At 51.2% G+C, this 19,451-nt stretch overlaps 9 protein-coding genes across 9 annotated transcripts; 3 read left to right on the forward strand and 6 right to left on the reverse strand.

The window, feature by feature from the left end:
- Positions 1 to 704: 704 nt before the first annotated feature.
- N7446_001478 (small nuclear ribonucleoprotein F) lies at positions 705 to 1,300 on the reverse strand (the record flags this gene model as incomplete). Its single annotated transcript, XM_058510227.1, has 4 exons — positions 705 to 771; positions 876 to 1,031; positions 1,147 to 1,184; positions 1,295 to 1,300. The coding sequence occupies 4 exons, from the start codon at positions 1,298 to 1,300 to the stop codon at positions 705 to 707; spliced, it is 267 nt and encodes an 88-aa protein (XP_058375763.1).
- Positions 1,301 to 1,837: 537 nt separating this feature from the next.
- On the reverse strand, positions 1,838 to 2,880 carry N7446_001479 (CXXC motif containing zinc binding protein; the record flags this gene model as incomplete). The annotated part of the gene is made up of 5 exons (XM_058510228.1): positions 1,838 to 1,978; positions 2,032 to 2,154; positions 2,415 to 2,480; positions 2,564 to 2,678; positions 2,846 to 2,880. 5 exons carry the CDS (start codon positions 2,878 to 2,880, stop codon positions 1,838 to 1,840), a joined length of 480 nt encoding a protein of 159 aa, XP_058375764.1.
- A 316-nt stretch (positions 2,881 to 3,196) lies between these two features.
- On the reverse strand, positions 3,197 to 5,153 carry N7446_001480 (putative FAD monooxygenase; the record flags this gene model as incomplete). Its single annotated transcript, XM_058510229.1, has 2 exons — positions 3,197 to 4,453; positions 4,509 to 5,153. The coding sequence occupies 2 exons, from the start codon at positions 5,151 to 5,153 to the stop codon at positions 3,197 to 3,199; spliced, it is 1,902 nt and encodes a 633-aa protein (XP_058375765.1).
- A 2,023-nt stretch (positions 5,154 to 7,176) lies between these two features.
- Positions 7,177 to 10,173, forward strand: N7446_001481 (uncharacterized protein; the record flags this gene model as incomplete). Its single annotated transcript, XM_058510230.1, has 4 exons — positions 7,177 to 7,391; positions 7,446 to 8,534; positions 8,654 to 9,212; positions 9,271 to 10,173. 4 exons carry the CDS (start codon positions 7,177 to 7,179, stop codon positions 10,171 to 10,173), a joined length of 2,766 nt encoding a protein of 921 aa, XP_058375766.1.
- A 552-nt stretch (positions 10,174 to 10,725) lies between these two features.
- N7446_001482 (DDHD family phospholipase) lies at positions 10,726 to 13,823 on the forward strand (the record flags this gene model as incomplete). Its single annotated transcript, XM_058510231.1, has 4 exons — positions 10,726 to 11,754; positions 11,804 to 13,097; positions 13,147 to 13,284; positions 13,345 to 13,823. 4 exons carry the CDS (start codon positions 10,726 to 10,728, stop codon positions 13,821 to 13,823), a joined length of 2,940 nt encoding a protein of 979 aa, XP_058375767.1.
- Positions 13,824 to 14,129: 306 nt separating this feature from the next.
- On the reverse strand, positions 14,130 to 15,218 carry N7446_001483 (molybdopterin molybdotransferase MoeA; the record flags this gene model as incomplete). Its single annotated transcript, XM_058510232.1, has 1 exon — positions 14,130 to 15,218. The coding sequence occupies one exon, from the start codon at positions 15,216 to 15,218 to the stop codon at positions 14,130 to 14,132; it is 1,089 nt and encodes a 362-aa protein (XP_058375768.1).
- A 2-nt stretch (positions 15,219 to 15,220) lies between these two features.
- On the reverse strand, positions 15,221 to 16,454 carry N7446_001484 (uncharacterized protein; the record flags this gene model as incomplete). The annotated part of the gene is made up of 3 exons (XM_058510233.1): positions 16,189 to 16,454; positions 16,000 to 16,037; positions 15,221 to 15,930 (listed from the first exon to the last, which is right to left on the reverse strand). The coding sequence occupies exons 1-3, from the start codon at positions 16,443 to 16,445 to the stop codon at positions 15,221 to 15,223; spliced, it is 1,005 nt and encodes a 334-aa protein (XP_058375769.1). The 5' UTR covers positions 16,446 to 16,454.
- Positions 16,455 to 16,762: 308 nt separating this feature from the next.
- On the reverse strand, positions 16,763 to 17,720 carry N7446_001485 (H(+)-transporting V0 sector ATPase subunit c''). The gene is made up of 5 exons (XM_058510234.1): positions 17,619 to 17,720; positions 17,525 to 17,559; positions 17,373 to 17,464; positions 17,004 to 17,311; positions 16,763 to 16,938 (listed from the first exon to the last, which is right to left on the reverse strand). The coding sequence occupies exons 3-5, from the start codon at positions 17,373 to 17,375 to the stop codon at positions 16,830 to 16,832; spliced, it is 420 nt and encodes a 139-aa protein (XP_058375770.1). The 5' UTR covers positions 17,376 to 17,464; positions 17,525 to 17,559; positions 17,619 to 17,720; the 3' UTR covers positions 16,763 to 16,829.
- Positions 17,721 to 17,979: 259 nt separating this feature from the next.
- N7446_001486 (Rab family GTPase YPT6) lies at positions 17,980 to 18,897 on the forward strand (the record flags this gene model as incomplete). The annotated part of the gene is made up of 5 exons (XM_058510235.1): positions 17,980 to 18,029; positions 18,088 to 18,113; positions 18,200 to 18,288; positions 18,380 to 18,782; positions 18,839 to 18,897. 5 exons carry the CDS (start codon positions 17,980 to 17,982, stop codon positions 18,895 to 18,897), a joined length of 627 nt encoding a protein of 208 aa, XP_058375771.1.
- Positions 18,898 to 19,451: the final 554 nt, after the last annotated feature.

The raw sequence follows: 19,451 nt of genomic DNA on the forward strand, positions 1-19,451 counted from the left end.
CATAGGCGCAGAGCGAAACGGATTACATGCAAGATGCCAGAAGCGACAGGATGACATGGATGCTTGATCTATCTACACGAGGATATAGGTACGTACTCGAAGTGGAAGTGGAAGTGGAAGTGAAAGTGAAAGAGAAAGAAGAAGAGCAACACAGGCCACCCATACCAAGTGTCCTGTGCAACATGCAGAATAAAGAGCAATTGATTCGATTTTGGCCAATTGGGACCATGCACAAAAACCACTTTGAAAAGCCAACAAGAAAAAACGCCTTGCGATAATTGAAAACAGTGAGCCCTAGCACACCCAGTCCAAAAGTGGACATCGTCGTCGCCATATCTCCCTCTCTATCTGTGTCTGTGTGTGCAGCAATGAGCTCTGATCCCCGGTCGTGCAGTGGATACCTGACGCAAGAAGAATAGAATTCGTCCCTCTGATCGCCGGGCACATGTACATGTAACCTGAGCATCCCGAGGGGGTGACATTAACGATTCGATATCCAACCCGCCGGATGTACAGGTCCAAGGCCGACAAGCGCGAAAATGAAAATAGAATAGATGTCGGTCTCATTCTCGACGGCCACGACACGGAGATCCAGCAGTTTTGTCACACCTCACACCTTCAGACTTCACTCCTCACTCATGCATCGCAGTGTATTTTATTGCATTGCATCCATCCCCATCCCGCCGAAACATATGCGACAAGAATTATTTTAATCCGAGATCCGTCATCTCGACACTATCCGCGGAGCCCATCCAGAGGATGTTGTTGCATCTAAATGGAAAGAAGAGTTAGCGATTCCAATCAAATTCAAACACAAATGATCCCGATTCCAACGGGACACGAGATATGAGGTATCAACGGGTCCGGTCGCATACCTGATCAACACAAGGCCCAGCGAACCGGTAGGCTTCCCATCGATGAATTCTTCCGTATCGCGCAGCAAGACGTTCATGTATGAATCGATGCTCTCGAGCTTGCCCTTGTATTCCGTCTGGCCCCACTTGAGGCGGATGAGGACTTCAGTGCCGACGCTATAGAGGAGATATTATTAGTACTTTTTCTCGATGGTTGCGACAATAGTTCATAGAAAGATGTGGGGGGATTATGATCAGGGTTGGGGGTTTGGGTTTGGACGGGGTCGCATACTGAGCCTGTAGGAACGGGCGGGGGTTGAGTGGTTGGAACTATAGAGCCCGGTTAGCAATTGGATCGCTGGCGATCAGATGTGAGTGGCATGAAGGTGAGTTGTATCTTTAAGCTTGATACTGGTGTTTCAGGGCGAAGGGAGACGTACGCTCATTGTGACTGGGGTGGTGCACGCGGTGATGAGTGGCTAGGTGGTGCGGTACGGTTTTCGGGAGAGGGGTGAAGGGAAAGAAGTCGGCAATAGGATCTTTCACGCCGTTTGGATGTGCTGGTCGCGTGGCTGCGAGAACATCGGAGTCGGCGACATCGCGAAAATGTGAGCTGGTCGGGCGGTGATTGTAGGCCAATCAGAGGTCGCTGTGCCACACCGCTTTTAGCTTCTTTATAGAAATGGCAGTGGACTTGTTCTTTGGTTAAGTAATTGGTTATAGAAAGCTGAAATGCTACAGTTCATGCTTGGTTTGAAAGATTTCAAGCTACTCAAGCTACGCAAGAAAAAAAATGGCCATCTCTTGGCTCATTCTGCCACTACGGACATGTCATTATCCTTTTGCATCATCACCCCAACACCACTGCTTGAAATCATCCCCAGGCACCATTAATAATACAAAAGAAACATTCATATGAAGATCACAGCTTGCTAAGCAAACCTCGGCCACACTCAAGCCGACTTTGCATCGTTGCAATCTTCCTAGCGGCTAACCTTCCAGGTCAGCTCCTTGATGCTAACCTCCTCGCCCTTCTTCTCGTCATAGTCATACCACTCGCCTTCGAGAAGGTCAATACCTGAGAAGGTAGTGGTAGACTCGACAGCCTTGGCTTCCCAATCGCCCTGGGAGGAGAAGTCAGTATATGACATAAGATCTCTCGTTTGTAGTCACTCACGTCAGGCTTGAACTCGACGAACTCGAGGCCACGGCAGTCCATCTCGATGATCTTCTGGGAGTTACGCTTCTCCTGAGCTTCGTAGGCCTTGGGTGCGTTGAGAATGGATGCCGAATGGGTTTTCTGTGTTGTTGGTGTTAGCGGTGGGAGCAGGGAAAACAGGACAAGGTGTGCAGGGAATAACAGGCGAAGGACACAAAAAAAAAGCAAGAAAGATAGCCAAAGGAGGAAACACATCGAGAAGATATGGCCCAAGGCATGAAGCATGATATCAAGTAGACCCTGGCTCCAAACGGAACAACCACAAGTAAAACCACAATTCAAGTACCAAAATATGAAGGTAAAAAAAAAAAAAAAAAAAAGGAAGAAACAAGGAGACTTACAGTGCAAAGGCGACACTTCCACACAAAGTTAGCCTCGCCCCGACTACCAGGGATCTCATGCGTTTCCTATATAACAAAAGAAGAACAGTCAATAAGTTATCCTAGCGAACTCGGAGGAGAAACATCTCCACCTCAGAGCGCGCACATACAAAACGATTGAAAGAAACCCAGTTCGGGTGCGTCTCATGGCAAGAAGTGCATGACACGCGGAAGGTGTAGTAGTAAGGGTTTTCCTCTGTGTCGGTGGGCTGGAGGGCAGTCACGCTGGATTTTCATATTAGCGGATGGAGTCCCTGATACAATTGGTGAAGGGTTCTGCTCGCGCGAGGTTCTTTGTGTTGGAATGCAGTGCGGGGAGATTCGATGATACCAGAGATTTGGTGGATTGGGATTGGGATTGGGGGTTGGAGATGGAGAGCATTGGGACTTACCCCTCTAGCTGGGCTTCCAGAGTTAGAGACAACATCTTTGAATGTGACGAAGGGAGTTGGGCGTTGGGGTTGTGCTTTGTGAAGATCGTCTGCAGATGCGGGGCGGAGCTGGAAAGGTCTTTAGATCGAGGCTTGGCATGTGACTTCGACGAAGTTGGACTGGCTTAAGTAGCTACGAACATACAAAAGATTTAATTTTGGGAATGTGGATGCATATTGAAGAGAAAATCTATTCATATCTGAAATTTGAAGATAAACGCCAGTCATGCTGGAGCTGTCGCTCCCAATGAACGAAACAAAGCTATATACATCATGAAAAATAAACAAACTCATAAACGTGAAACAAGATTCTTACAGACGGCTCTGCTGCGAGTCCTGACCCAGAGGCTTGGTAGCGAAGGTACCGAAGAACTCGTTAAGAGCGTCGACAGTGCCGCTGCCCTCAACCAGCTGGACAGTGCAGGCAACGTGGCTGTCAGGACGGGTTACAACGACACCACCCTGCTCAGGGTTGAAGCCGAGCTTCTCGTGAGCAGCGAAGGTGGCCTGGGGGACGCGGACATCGGGGATGTCGTCTGCGTACAGGTGGTGGTGGTAGTCGCGCAGAATCTGGGGGATGGACTCGACATCGACGGTGTTCTTGGAGCCGGCATAGATGACGGAGAGAGTGAAGAGCTTGGAGTGGGGATTGTGACGCTCGAAGAATGAAACATCGGCGATGTCGGATCGGCGGTAAACCGAGAGGAATGAGCGCTCCTTCTCCAGATTGGCGGCAAAGTCAGCAATGGCCTTCTTGCTCTTGGCCTGGTTGCCCGCGAAGACGAAGATGCGGAATGAGCCATTAGCGGGGACTTCCTGCTCAAGCTCCACGAAGTTGGAGTCTGCGAGACGGGTGACGGTGGTCGGGGTGAAGGCACGACCAGGAGTCAAGTGAACACCGGGGATGTTGAACAGAGCGGACTTGGCGGGGTGGCTAGGGGACCAAGTGAAGATGTTGGGCTGGTAAGCAACTCCGTATCCACTGGTGAACTCGCAAGAGGACTTGAAGGTTTTGACGAATTCATCCTCCTCGGCATCACCGCCGATCTTGGCGTGGCTGGCCTCACCAACCTCGCCGGCATTGGGGCGGCGCTTGGAGAACAGGGCGGCGTACTTGGCGTCGAAGTTCAGCAGGGTCTCGGCGATATCCTTGCGCTCGCTCTCGTAGGTGCTCAGGATGGAGCGGTTGGCAAAGCCAGACTCCACGGCGTGGAGCTTCCAGGCCATGTTAAGTGCGTCGTGGAAAGCAGTGTTCATACCCTGACCAGCCTTGGGGCTATGAGTGTGGCAAGCATCACCACCCATGAAGACACGCTCGTCCAGGGTGTACTTTTCAGCAATACCTTGTCCGATGGGATAGACCGAGTACCACTCAACGCGGTCCCACTCGATCCAGTATGGCTTAAGGATGTTTTTGGCAGTCTGCTGGACCTGCTCGGCGGTAGCAGTCTTGCGAGGGTTCCAGTCGGGGTCGGTTGAGGAGGCGATCTGAACGTAGAGGCGGACCATGTTGTCCTCGCGGGGAATAACCATGATAGAACCGGCATCGGAGTGGATAGTGCACTTTGTCTGTAGATAGGTTTGTTAGTCAATTCCGTGAAACCGAGCAGTTGCAGTTGCTTACCTCAATATCAGGGAAGTTGGTGCGCACGACACCGTCCATGACACCCCAGACGTAAGCAATGGGGTCCTTGTGGTGGATCTTGATATCGAGCTGTTCACGGACGAAGCTTCGGGCGCCCTCTCCACTGAAGAGGTACTTGGAGCGGACATTCTCAATCACATTGCTGTCCAAGCACTTCAGATTGACCTCAACGGGGTAGTCGGCGTTGGCGCCATCATTCTTGAAACCAACAATGGTCCATGGGCGCTCGACCTTTGTGCCAGCCTTTTCAATTTCATCCAGGAAGACACGCTCGATCTTACCCTGGTGAACGAGGGTGGTGAAAGGATAGCGGGTGTCAATGAAGCGGGGGCAACTGGGCCAGCTGCCAGTGCGGCCAATACCGGATCCGTCGGCCTTGGGGTCCCAGAAGGCAACATCATAGACCTTGGCGGGCTCGTAGGCCATGATCGAGCGCTTCAGGCCAAGGTTACGCAGGATCTCGGTTGACCGCGGCTGGATACCGTCAGCGCGACCAGTGGCGGTCGGCACTGGACGGTTGTCGATGTGCTTGACTTTGTAACCCCATCGTGACATGCACAGAGAAAGGAGCAGGCCGACGGGGCCGGCGCCCACAATGACAATGTCGTAAGTCTCTTGGACCATGACGAAGGAACTCAGGTATCGGGTGGTTATGTATAAGATGTGATGGTTCCAAGGGTCTGTATAAGTAAATAGTATTCACAGGAGTCACGACAAAGAGGGAAAGCCAGGGCCATGGCGGGCTCTATATACTGTGCGGAAGCTGGGGTAAGATTAGGTCACGGAGAACATCCACGGCATTCACAATCGGCTGAATCGTGGGGAGCACCGGTTGCAGGGCTGGGGTAGCCAATCAGCGGCGAGAGAATCGAGGTTACTGGTGGTTAGTCATCACAGCAAGAACAATGTGGGGGTGCAGACTGAGCTGCCTGCCCAGCGAACAGTCACAATGCCGTCGTTGATCGCCGAGTCGTGCTTGTCGCTGCAGGGAAGTCTGTCTCCACCCGGAAACGACTTCGGTATGTGGAGTGTGGCACGTGACATGGCTCTCGGCAGCTTGTCCGGGATTTACTTGACCTTGCTCTTTCCTGGCCCTAATTCCCTTTTTTTACTACTCCGAAATGTTAATGACCATCTTCCGACTAATCCATTGGCCACTGTCTATTTTAGCCGAGAGCGCCTTGCCGCCTCATCCGCCGGTCCCATGTCGTGGTAGTTTAACCTGGTACTTGCATTGCGGAAAACCCGAGGTTTCCTCCCAGACCCTAAATTGCCTCATTATAAATCCTATTTCTACAATTAAATTGTGTCATTCTCGGATCTATCCATGGCAAATTGCTCGGTCCCTTCCGTCCGAACAGCCCGAGGCAGATCAGTGCATTCATCGTAGTGACTTCCTCGCATAGACAGCAGGTAGATCGTTATATTATATTAAGCTTGATACTAGATAACATCAATGAACTACCTAGTCCACCCCTCCTGAAATTGCTCCAAATCCAGTACACGTAGTTTGTCCGCCAAGTCCGGACGAGTTTGCATATCGGATGCCCCGGCTATCCAAACGCCTCTTCCATGGCCTTGGGTTAACTGTTTTCTAGAAACAATAATCTCGGTATTGGGAGTGGCAGTGGCACGCAGAATAGGGACCTTGGTATGACACCTCGTCTGTCAGGCATTAAGCGGTTTCAATATCGGATACAGGTTGTTCCGTGCCGAACTATATCGACTACAATTAAGACAGATGAGGCATTGGATAGGAGACTACACTGTTAAGGAGGTACATTTGAGATGGCTATCACAGCCAAGGAACTCTGTTGTGTCTGCCATGGCGTAGCGACGACCATTTTCCAATATCATGGATCAGGTTAGCAACATTGTCGGGCGATATACGGAGGGTACAACGAGTAATGCCCAGAGTGGATACTTGTGTAGGATCATCTCCTAACCAGTCCATAGAAAGAAGGAGAAAAGCAGCAGTATCAGACATCGCCATGTCCTGGTTGTGGCCTCAGGTATGGTAGCATGGAAATAGCTGACCCGGAATTCGTGCATGTTCTGGCCCAGGTAAGAGCTGGCAGGTGTCGTCGGTTTTGGTTAGGGGGGGGGTGAAAGAAGGAGGCTGGGGAAGGAATGGCGATTGGTTGGTCGAAACTTGAATAAGCATTCAAGCTTTCTTCGCTCATTGTTCTTTTCATTTCTGATTAGCCCGTTTATTCAAATTAGATATTGTCGATTTTCTTCTTGATTTTCCCTGCTCCCATTGGCCATTGGGATTGTTTGCTCCTATTTACACTGAGACATTGTCATTTTGGGGAGAGTCTCGAGAAACCGAACCCAAATGCTGCTTGTCATCGGGTCCTGACCACCATCCTCAGACCTATATCAACCAACCACAATAGCCTCAGGTCTGTACGATGACCCCAATCGAGCCTCTGAATGATCCCTCAATAGCTATGTCTGGCTATTGTTATGAAGAGTCCAATAAACCTCGATTGCTTCAGCTGCTCAACTATTCTATTCCATCTATCTACTCTCTCATCCTTTCTCATCTTCTTCATCTTTCTTCATACTTCACCGTTTCCTTTCTTGCAACACCAGTCGCAACTTTGTTCAATCTTTGACCTCAATTGTTTCTGTATTCGCAACTATGTACCCCGACGTCAGTGGTATCAAGTCCACCAAAGGCCGGCACAGCCGCAACTTCTCCAACTTCGACCGCCGCCCCACCCCCGCTCAGATCCTTCAGCGATACCGGGACATGGAGGAAGAAGTTGACCCTGAGTTGAGTGCTTGGCGCAAAGCCAACCAAGTCCGGATGGATCACGCGGACGCTTACAACAAGACCATGATTCCGGGTACTAAGTACGAGTCTGTATCCTTGCCCTGACATGATTTAAGAGCTAACACTACGAATAGGTCTTCCCTTGGTAAGCCTTTCCCCACGCCAAACGGGAAGGGTGCCTCCATTCTGTTCCCCAAGCCAGAAGTCGAAACCTGCAACTCTGCCGATGAGAAGCTCGAGTGCAACATCACCTCGGCCGCTAACAACGAACAACTTGAAATTGTCTGCAAGCAGTTGCAAGATGTCAAGTTTCATACCGTTCCTCCCCCAACGCCCATCGGACCATCCAGCCACACACCTGCCACATTTGACCTGGAGGCCGTGGTTCAGAGTGCCCATATTTCTATGCGCAACTTGCCTCGGACTTTCCCTCGCCTCAATCGTTCACATGATGGAACCAACGACAACGATGAGACCACTGACGATGAGACCAAAGAGGTGGTACCTTTGCTCGAGCGTGAGGTCGATATGAACGGTTATTGGAAGTATCTGTCCGAGGATGGTGAACTTCACGACACTTATAGGCAAGCCAAAATCAACGGTGGTTTGCCTGTTACAGTTTGGATTCCTCACAATGCCGACGACGCGCTTGATCCTCCTGACATCCACGACTCTGGCTCTCCTCACTCCTCTGATCTTCCTACTACTCCGAATTCCCCCTCTGTGAACTTTTGCTATTCCTCCAAATGTTGCCTTTCTCGCTCAGCTGCTCCTGAGGTTGCTGGGGAAGTGATGTGGGAATGCGTAGATGGTGAACGGTTCTATTCCTCCGAGGAAGCTGGCGCCCATGGTCGTGTAGTGTCTTATGCTGGTTACGACGATCATCCCGCCATTGATGGTTATGTCTCTCCTTACCGAGCATGCACCCCTTCTGATTGCTGGAAGAATGAATCTGATGCGAATGCAAATGCCCTTGGTGGCGTGAGGAGCCTTTCTCATCGTGCCATCCCCAATTATGTCTCTCCCCTCCCAGCCGGCAATCCTCTAGATTACTGGACGAATGAACGTGTCCATTTTGAGACTCGCGACTCGAATGTGAATGCGATTGTTCGTGGTGGCTATCGCAACTGGTCTCGCTATGCCCTTGACGGTGCTGGCTCTCTTGACTCGCGAGCCTGTACTCCTCCTGTCTGTGGCCGGAAGTTTGAAACCACCGAGGAGATGTACGCCTTCTACGCGAATGACCGTACCAACAGTTGCGTGGTGTCCCCTCTTTTGTTTCACACAATGGCTCTGGCGACTTGGCTTCGGAGACTCATGTTGACCAATTTGAGCGCTCTAGGGCTCCCTCCCCGACAGTTTCTTTCTCTGACACGGTTTCCACTTCTCGAAAGCAGTCCGCCACATCTCCTTCCAAGGGTGATTCTTCCATCTCAAGCTGTGCTGCAGCTGGTGCAGGAACCACTCCAGCATCGTGCCCTGAGTCTGCTATCTACTCCTACCAAAATTTCTGGGACCCTCTCATGGACGACATCGAAAACATGCTCAAGAAAGAACCCGCCACCGACTTCAACTGGACTGCTAACGTCCCCATTCAATTCACCAATGGGCAACAGACTGCAGTTCACGTCCCCGGGGGCTCAGACGATACACGCAGCTGTGCCGCCTCCATCGAAGACAATGCCGAAAGCGACACCGACACCGCCAACGTCGCTCTGAGCCACGAGTTTAGCATGGAGTCTGACAGCGATGCGTTGCCACGCCGCCATTTCAACAAAGAGCTCTTCGGCAGTAACGGTTGGCTTGATCAGACCAATACCACAAAGACGGGCAGCAAGCGACGTGTCAGTTCAGGCCTCAAGGGACTGGGACAGACTGTGAAGGCACACATCAAAGATCTGGTAAGTGGATCATGGCTCATCGATTATGATCGTTTAGAAACTAACAATGCTTTGACAGACTGGAGATGCCAAGCGAGCTCGCATCACCACAGCCAACCCCAGCATCGCAGTCGAGATCACCGCAGCTCTCTCTCTGAGCGTCGAGACCCAGGTCAAGCTCTACGCTGAGCTCGAATACCTGATTGTCACCACCGCCAACCGGTTCCTGATGAACGAATATTACGACGGACATGTTTCAGATCTCTCAATCCGCCGCCTAAACAAGCAATGGATCTCCAAAAACCGCCCAGGTGTCCCTCAGTTCTGCTTCGACCAGTCCACCCAGCGTGAGCTCATCTTCGCCAACCGCCAGAGCGTCCAGTTTGGCGGCGATGCCTCCAACCAGCCAATGCTACTGCATACGATCTTCAGCAACTGGAAGGCTGTCTGCACCGAGACGAGCGTGCGCTCTTTCTGTCTCCCAGACGCCGCCGTGCGCAAGCACTTGCGTGACATTGAGGGCATCCTGGAACTTCTGCAGGCCCCTCCCTCCATCATGGAGACCATGCAGACTCTGGCCATGCGTACTCGCGAGGAGATCCTCCAAGTCCGTGCTGCTCGTACCGCCCGTGCATCCTATGGCTCTGGTGCTCCTGACACACCCAGCACCCCAAGCACCCCCAGCTCTTCTGACTCGACCTTCGCCTATGTCAACCCGCGTACTCCCACGGCTTCATCGATTTCGAGCATTTCATGTACTCCTCGGACCCCTCATTCGCGTCGTCGTGAGGCTTCGCCAAATTCGTGTTCTCCCGAGACATCTTTTCCACTTTATTATGATCAAAATGCTCCGTTTGAGCTCGCTGGCTGGACTGGCGAACTTGCAGCTGGCCGTCGCCAACGTCGGACGGCCTGGCGGAGTATAAATGGTCGCGTTAATCCAACTGCACTTCGTGAGCGTGGCATTCCCAAGTCTGGATAGTCGCCCTCGTGGACTTGTGCGTGATGATCAGTACTGCCGGTGATTTGATCTCATACGTTTCCGATACTCTGTTCCCTCTGTCCTAAGGATGACAGGTCCCCAGACCTTCAGTTCTCGGGTGGTTCTTCTGCTGCCCAGTTCTTTTTATCTCTTTTCTTTTCTTTTCTTTTCTTTTCTTTTCTTTTCTTTTCTGATAACAATGTGTGCCGTGGACATTCGAGCAATGAGTTGATAACGGTCTCCAGAATATGCAGAATAGCCAGAATAACAATGAATATCACTCATGAATACTTCCGCGGTAGTATGTAGATAAACACGTGGGCCGACGTCATCGGCTTATCGATCACGGGTGTTCCAAGGTGGTCACCGCTCACATTTTCTCTCTCTTTCTCAATTCTTGACACTCTGAAATCTCCATATGCAATCTTCAAGCGCGCGGGTGTTTCCGATCGCGTGGTGGAGTAAACATACCGGCCCCCAATGACCATCTCTACGATCCACGTTTAGCACCATCGGAGTGGAGCTCAACTGGCTTAAATTACTACCCTCGCAATGACGGGCCCGATTCACACATACGGTCAAAGCTGCTTACTATCGGACGAGGAACCAGATCTCGCCAGCTTCCAGACACTTCCCGATCCACCAGAGATCCGGGCGCAGTTCTTTTATGTCTCGTCGTTGCCAATCGACGATCCACTAGCGGCTCTGCCACCGCCTGCTACTCAAGGAGCTGGGAATGAGAGGATACCCCCTAAGCCGTTCTCCGCTAGGGATAACATCGCGCTGGAGGGTGCTTGGCGCGATCTACGGGAGGCGAGGAAAGCCAAAATCGCGGGACAACGTGAATCCAGGCCTGCAACCTCGAAAGGGCCTTCTGGGATAGCTGTTCCAGGTCATGAGTCGGGGTCAAATATTCAGAACCGCCCCAAGACCTCCAGTCGAGAAGATCCAGGTTGGATAGGTAGCAGAGAGAGCACCGTCAGCAATACTCCTTCATTCCCAGACGATGTACCTTCTCGAAGTCACAAGTCTCAGCTCGCGTTTGCGACCGGCTCTGGGGTACGAGCGCAAGATTTCGGAAACGTAGATCGCGTGGGATCATCGTCGGATGATGGCATGAAACATGATACCCCTACTGGTATCGCTATTGATCGGAAACGAGCGCGTTCTTCTTCTGTGAATGAGTCCATCGCTGCCAAGAGAAGAAGTAGCTCGACTTTGGATCCAGAGAATGGCGATGCTGGCAACGAGGAGATGGGCAATATACGAGCCAATCGTTCTCGTGATGCAAGCATCAGTGGCTCGCCTTTCATACGTGCGCCTACCTCTCAGTCTCATACGCCACTCGGTCGGTCATATGAGTCTACTTCCTCGAAGGACGGAGGACAGGAATGGCAGTCTGAAGTACGAGTCAACACTGCTCCCCGGAGTGCACCAAAGCCCTCGGGCCTCAGAACGACAGTGAGCCTGGATCAGTTGACACAAGACTCAGAGGGTGAGAGGACAGAAGAGCCGAACACGCAATTAAAGATCCCAGTGGGCGTTTCGCGGCTTCATTTAGTTGAGTTGCCGAATCTCAAGGTATTAAATCTTGTCTCTTTTGGCTTGAAATAGTATTGACACTATGCAGATGAAACCGATATACTGGAGCCCTCTCCAGGACATATCTAGTGTTGTTCGGGCTACTTGGTTTTACAAAAACACCATGTATCCCGTTGAGGCGGAGCTTGCTAACAAATTGGAGGAAGGATACGTCTACTTGAAGCCTTGGAGTGATACCTGGCAAGATGAGCTGAATAGCTGTGTGGAAAACGGTGCTGATGCTGAGATGAAAATTGTCCATCCACTGTGGACAAGGGAAGAAGCCGCCTCTACCAGTCAACCTACAAATGAACCAGGTCCTGCAAATGGCGACCCCGAGTCGAATCGAGCAGATTATTTGTTGACTTTTGACAATAACCAAGCCGCCGGCGGCACTTCTCTTCAGTCCGAGAACATCAAACCCTATCTCACATCCAGTGCTATCTTCGTCGATGCGGTCAACGCCCAGATACTTCGACCAAGCCTACTTCCCTCATCCTCGAGGGGACGAAAACCTCTGGGAGCAATCAGGAAGGGGAGGCAGATAGGGATACCGGTGGTCCGAGGCTTTAATCGAAAGCTATGGGAGCAACTACATCCATCCAAGCCCAATCCCATCGATGTCCGCCATTACATCCGCAAAACCCAATCCCAGGAACCCTCAGTTCCAGGTGAGCAAGTATGTTACGCTTGCAAGATGGAAGAGTCGCGGCCACCTCCGACAGACTTGGTACTCGTCATCCACGGTATCGGACAGAAGCTCTCTGAGAGGATGGAAAGCTTCCATTTCACACATGCCATCAATGCATTCCGACGAGAAGTCAATATGGAGCTCAACAATGAACCTGTCTGGCCACATGTGCGCCAAGATCATGGAGGAATCATGGTGCTTCCCGTAAATTGGCGCACCAAGCTATCCTTGGATGACCCCGATATCGAAGCGGGCGTCGAGGACCCGACCGCTAATAATTTCTCGCTGGACGATATCACACCCCAAACGCTTCCAGCCGTTCGATCTTTGATCAGTGACGTGATGCTCGATATCCCGTACTATCTCTCACATCACAAGCCGAAGATGGTCAAGGCGGTAGTGAAAGAAGCGAATCGCGTGTATCGCCTCTGGTGTAAAAATAACCCAGGGTTCCAAGAAAACGGCCGTGTACATCTTCTTGCCCATTCCCTTGGAAGTGTCATGGCCATAGATATTCTCAGTAATCAGCCAACACATGTGCCTCGCTTTGACTTTTCCGATACTGCACTGCACAGCGATATCTTCGAGTTTGATACTACACAACTGTTCCTCTGTGGAAGCCCGGTTGGCTTCTTCCTACTTCTGAATAAAGGTAAGACAGCAAGTTTACGATCCTCGAGCTCGAAACTGACATCCTACAGCTAGTCTTCTACCCCGGAAAGGCAGAGATAAACCAGGCAGTGAAGGTGACGACAGACTGCGTGGTGTAGCCGGTGAACCAGGTCAATATGGATGTCTCGCAGTGGACAATCTATACAACATAATGCACACAACCGACCGTGAGTTAAGCACCTTAAAACCCCCTCATCCCCATGTGCCAATATACTAAACCCCTTTAGCAATCGCCTACCGCGTCAATGCAGCAGTAGACAGTGACCTCTCCAACTCCCTAAAAATGGCGTCAATCCCAAGCTCCAGCTCAACATTCTGGCAATCCTTCGGCAGTGTCTTCCGCTGGAGCTCAGCACCAACATCTTTCCTACCCTCAGCAGACCCAACCCGACCAGCAGCAGTCTCGAAACTCCCATCGAACGTCGAGCTGGAGACACACGACTTCACCCGTGAGGAAATTGCCGAGAAACGAATGCTTCTTCTCAATGATAATGGCCAGATTGATTATTATCTTTCTGGCGGTGGGGGCCCGCTGAATATTCAGTACCTCAATATGTTGAGTGCGCATAGTAGTTACTGGACTCTCGGTGATTTCGTTCGCTTTTTGGTTGTTGAAATTGCTAGGAAGCAGGGGCGCGAGGGGACTTTGCTTGCTTTTCGGTCGGAGAAGAAGAAGGGTTGGAAGTATTCTAAGGGTTCAATCTAATTTTGGGATTTCTGTGGGTCATCTACGGTTTTCCGGTTTGGTGTTTTGCTTTTATCTACAGATAGAGCATCTAGAATTGACTTATTGTAGGAGTTGAATGTAGAAATGAAGTTGTTGGACACATGTGATTTGCACTCATCTGTTCACATACATCCTCGGCGATATATATTACCCGGTTCTGTCAAGGGCAACCAAAAAAGAAAACGAACCAGACAAGAAATATAAAGACAACACAGAAGTCATAGCCAAGAAGACAAAACGAACCAACCAGTTGGAGATCCAGCCCCGGAGGTAAAATCATCAATGCTAACAAATAAGCCTAGTATCAGAGCCATGCACATCACCCATCAACAAAGCCTCCACAATCTCCCCCTTAATAGCAACACCCCTCCCAATGCGCAACACCACCAAAGCATTAGCCTTAGCAAGACTCCCAACCTTGGAGCTTCGCTGCCCAGCCCCCTCAACTCCAGTACTAGTCGCATACAAGCGCCCATCAGACCGCGACGCTGTCACCACGGCACGATGATACTCCGTGCGTTTGGGGTCAAGCGGGAAATGATGCGTTAGGACAACCGCAACACGCGGAAGACCAAGCTGTGGCGCAAGCCAAGGCCTCGAGCTCAGAGCCTGGGAACTATGACCCAGACCCGTGAGCTTGTGCAGTGAAGGTAGCACGAAGAGGTTGAGAGTGACGAGGGCGGAGGCTGGGTTACCGGGGAGGGAGAAGATGAGTTTCGATTGGCGTTCGGATTGTGAGGAGGCTGCTTCTGCGTCGCCGGTGGGTTTGAAGGGGATTGTCGCGAAGGTGGTTGGTTTTCCTGGTTTCATGGAGACTCGGCCGAAGTGAATGGTGCCGCCGAGGGAGCGTTCAATTGTCGGCTTGAGGAGATCCAGCTCGCCCATTGAGACACCGCCCGTCGTGATTATGACGTCGACGCTGGACGAGGCGCGGCCTACGCCGCGGAGGGAGTCGCGGAGTGCGTGTTCTAGTTCGCTGGCTGGGGTGTCGCGAGCGATTCCTAGATCGATGGTTTCGAAACCCCATGAGGTCAGGCAAGAGATGAGAGATGGGCGGTTTGAGTCTCGGATCTGGCCACCTGTGAGGGGGCGGGGGTCGTTGTGTTCCACCAGCTCATCGCCCGTGCTTAGGACGCCTACGCGTGGTTTGCGGAAGACCTTGATGGTCTTTGTGCCGGTTGAGGCTAGCAGGCCGATCTCTCCACCGACGGGGGAGATCAGATCGCCTCTTGCGAGGATCTTAGAGCCTAGTGAGACGTCGCTGCCAGGCTCGCGAACGTTCTCGCCAGGCTCGATGTCGTCAGTGAGAATTTCGACGGTCGCTTCTTCTTTGCCATCTGGCGTGCAGCTGTCCAAGGTTGTGTCTTCGACCATGACTACAGCATTTGCGTTCGGGGGGAGGGGGCACCGGTGGTGATTCTAGCGATGGTGCCCTGTTGCAATGGCTCTAGGTTTCCGCCGACATTGGCATGGGTGATCGATGCTACGGGGAAGACACCCTTCGTGGACGGGCCGGTGGTGCTAGAGTCCGGTGCAATGATGGCGTAGCCATCCACGATACTAGCTCGGTAGGCTGGGACAGCCTCGGCGGCGTAAACGTCTTCGGCAATGACTGAACCGATCAAGGACGTCGTCACCGGGACTTCGACCACCTCTGGGTCAGGGGTCTGCTCGTTAATTCGGCGTAGTGCTTCGTCTACGGACAGCATTGGGTAGGGAGAGGACCGATAGCGCCGGTTAGGGCCTGCGTTTGGGTCGTTGGACTGAGGTCTTTCTGAGGGCGATGTATGTGCCTTTGGGACCTTGTGTCCGTGACCGTGATCATGGCCATGATGGTGGTGATGATGATGGTTATGCTGGTGCTGATGCTTGTCCTTTTGAGCGCTGACACCTGCCTCTGATTCCAGCTTTGCCATGCCTCCAGCATGGAGGTTTCGTGAATTGGCACCAGCAGCCTGCATACAGGCATGAGGCAACAGCTTCACAACAGCGTCGAGGTTCTCCATTGCCCCTTTTGGAGACCCAGGTAGAGTAATAATCAAAGACTTGTCACGAACACCCGCAACTGGTCTGGCCATCATAGCAACTGAGCGGGGGTTAGCACAAAGTAAATACTCGGGAGAGGCGCCAGGGCGGCGCCCCTGATGTCACTTACAGGGAGTCACTTTCAAGGAGGCAGCAATCATGCCGTGCCTTCAAGTCTTGGTTAGTTTACTAGCGTCAATGCGGCCAAGAATACCGAGCCGACTCACACTAATCCTGGGGCATGGCGTTGAATCAGCGGGGACACTGCCTGGTGATGTCATTTAGCACGACAGCGTCAATTCGGGAAGCAAACACTCACCTCCGGGGTGTTATCTTTGATTGCAAATCCTGTTCCTCCGCTGAGCAGAATGAGGTTATACCAATTGGGGCCATCAGCCCACTCGCAGACGCACTGTTGGATCTGGCCCACGTTATCCGGGACGATCCTGGATGCGGGGGTTCCCACTTGCCCTCTGCAGCGAAGATGGGCGTCAAAGCATCAAAAACCTTGTCGGATGCGGGGTTCGCCGAGGCTGTGTCGGAGACTATCAGAATTGCAACTCGAAGTTTGTCCATGTTGTGGTGTGGTCTGGGGAAGTGGGGTGGGTGGGAAGGCTCCTTTATAAGGAAAGATATCGGACAATCACGAATCCCGGACAGCAACGTCAATTAGGGCAAACCATGTACAGTGCACTCTACTTGGCTATAACTACCTGATTAGGTATGATACGTCTTTTACGCCAAGACTAGGATAAGGTTATTCCTTGGTACTCTTTACTGTACACATAATCTCCTGATGCAATTCAACCCAAAAGGGCTCTAAGCGACCCCAGACGCCCCAATGCGGTGTATATCGAAACATAAACTCGAAACTGAAAGTGAAGCGAAATTGTGTGGGGATAAGTTTGCCCCTTGCCAGCCGCCCAATTTTGAATCTTCTCTATAAAGAGATGATTCGATTTAAGCTGCCTCCAATGCTGAGGCCTTCTGAGCCACGAGCAGACCGACAATGAGACCAAACAGACCCAGGACTGAGCTGAAGATTTCAACGACGAGAATCTTGACGAACCTGGAAAAGAAACAATGTAAGCAAAGATCCGGGTTATCATATACAATAACACAGGAATGACTTACAGACTGGGATCGGCAGCATCGGCCAGAGCAGCACCACTTCCGTTGATACCAACAGAGATACCGCAAATCAAATTGCACACACCAACTGTGATTCCTCCCCAGAAGACCGCGTATCCGGTGTAGTAGTTGCTGGAGGTGTGGATTCCGCCCTCGGCGACAGGGTTGAGCTTCGAAGAAAAGACAATGGCCATGATGACACCGTAGATAGCCACGACTTCACAGAAGATAATGGAGATCAAGTTCTTGGTACGGATTCGGGGGCTCTGACACCACCTCCGACGATCGATGAACCGGTAAGGAAGATACCCCTAAGAACAGGCATTTGATAAGTATGGAGAAGCTAGTATGTGTATGCGGCGATCGGCTTACCATGCTGCGCCGACAACTGAGCAGCCAATACACATGGCGATTCCGATATTCGCCCAGGCATAAGGAGACACCTCCTCAAGGAAACGGCCGACCTAATGCGATCCACGTCAGAAACAAGATCACTGTAAATTGCGATAGAGATAGACCCGTACATTGAAAGCTTCTCCTTCACCATGGAAGAGCATGTCTATTCAGAACGTATTAGCTGCCAGATCGCATCTCGCATCTTGCATCTGAGAAACGTACACAATCCAACCACAACAAGGGCGGTGGTGGAAATACCGACCGGATAGAGGTAAGCCATGACGACCTCTGGGAACTGAATGAATGGAAAAGGTCAAGATCGCGTAGTCAAGTTGGAGCTAGAGGGAGATGGGGGGACTCGGTGGCCGGAGCGGATTAACTGCTCCGCTCGGGCGGTGACAGCGCGCTGTGTTTCCCCAGACATCTCCCTCCTTTATTTGTTACGAAGGAAGACACTTGTCTTGACCTTTGATATCTTTGTTACTGCTTGCACATCATTTACTGTGTGCTGAATCCCTGACCATCGTCCCCTGGTGCCTCCTTCCCCTGACTTTCACGCGTTCAACGCCTCCGTCTCCGTACAATGGCCTCCTCCGGGGTTGGGTCGTATTCGAACCCCTTGAAGAAGTTCAAGTAAGTCCTGGGAGCATGTTGTTTGAACCTAGAATGAATTGTTAACAATGGTATCTAGGTTGGTCTTCTTGGGCGAACAGAGTGGTAAGCATCCGTCACTTTACACCTTATCACCATGCGCCCTGGTCCATGGGGGAGCAAATGAACAGAAGATCTGATACGCACTACAGTTGGAAAAACCTCACTGATCACCCGCTTCATGTACGACTCGTTCGACAACACATACCAGGCCACTATCGGTATCGATTTTCTGTCCAAGGTATGCCATACCCCGCACAAGCGTTCAGGTCTACTTGTTTCGCCTCAGAAGATTGTCCATCTATGAATTGCGGCTAAATGTATTTCATCAGACCATGTATCTCGAAGACCGAACCGTTCGCCTTCAGCTTTGGGATACCGCGGGCCAAGAGCGATTCCGTTCCCTGATCCCTTCCTACATCCGAGACTCGAGCGTTGCCGTTGTTGTCTACGATATTTCGAATGCGAAGTCCTTCCAAAACACCCGGAAATGGATTGACGATGTCCGCGGAGAGCGTGGAAACGATGTGATTATTGTGCTCGTAGGCAACAAGACCGATTTGAACGACAAGCGTGAAGTTACCACGGCGCAAGGCGAAGAGGAGGCAAAGAAGAACGGATTGATGTTTATCGAGACCAGTGCAAAGGTCGGACATAACGTGAAGCAATTGTTCCGGAGAATTGCCCAGGCTTTACCAGGAATGGAAGGCGAGGCCAAGCAAGGCGAGAGCCAGAGTACGTTCACTTGCACTGAACGCCCCCTATCTTGATACTGACCTATGTCTTTCCAGTGATCGATGTCAATATCAACCCCAAGGAGACGACCAACAACGACGGCTGTGCCTGTTAAGATCACCTCACGTCAATCCCGCACTTCATTGCCTCATCTCGATGCCCATCGAGCCTGTCCATGATATTCTACCATTTTCTAAGATGTACATGTTTCCTCTTTCCTTTCTTGCTCCCCGGGACAATAGCGCGTGTGTCTAGATATTTCAGTACCGACTGCGGTCGCGTCCACTTTTTTTTCTGAGCCCTCGGAAGGAGATAAGGTGTTATGATTTCCGTTCAACCAGCATCATATGTGTTTCTTATTGCAGTTAAACTTACTTCGCTTGATTTTCTCTTGGGAGGTCATCTGTTCTCCGTTTGGCAGCATGGGCTAACATGTCTGATATCTTTTAATTGATGAAGCTGTACAATATGGCATTTTTCCCGAGCTAATGTAAATTATTTTCAGTGATCACAGCATATATAGTTACCGGCATGCAATTTACGATGAAATCTATAGGGCAGTGTAATTTGTAACTTAATCGTAAGTTCACTTTACGACTGTTGCGAGACTGATATCTTGAATATCATTCAGACAGAAAAGATCGGCAGCCTTTTAGCAATAAAATAAGC

The sequence above is a fragment of the Penicillium canescens genome (assembly GCF_028828765.1).
Source record: "Penicillium canescens strain IBT 15451 chromosome Unknown utg000002l_segment0_segment0, whole genome shotgun sequence".
NCBI lineage: Eukaryota > Fungi > Ascomycota > Eurotiomycetes > Eurotiales > Aspergillaceae > Penicillium > Penicillium canescens.

What these genes read in the sequence shown, in the direction of transcription:
- N7446_001485 (XM_058510234.1), bottom strand. An exon ending in GATGCTGCCGATCCCAGTCT is followed by an intron (nt 16,939 to 17,003) that starts GTAAGTCATTCC and finishes TTTCTTTTCCAG; the next exon opens with GTTCGTCAAGATTCTCGTCG.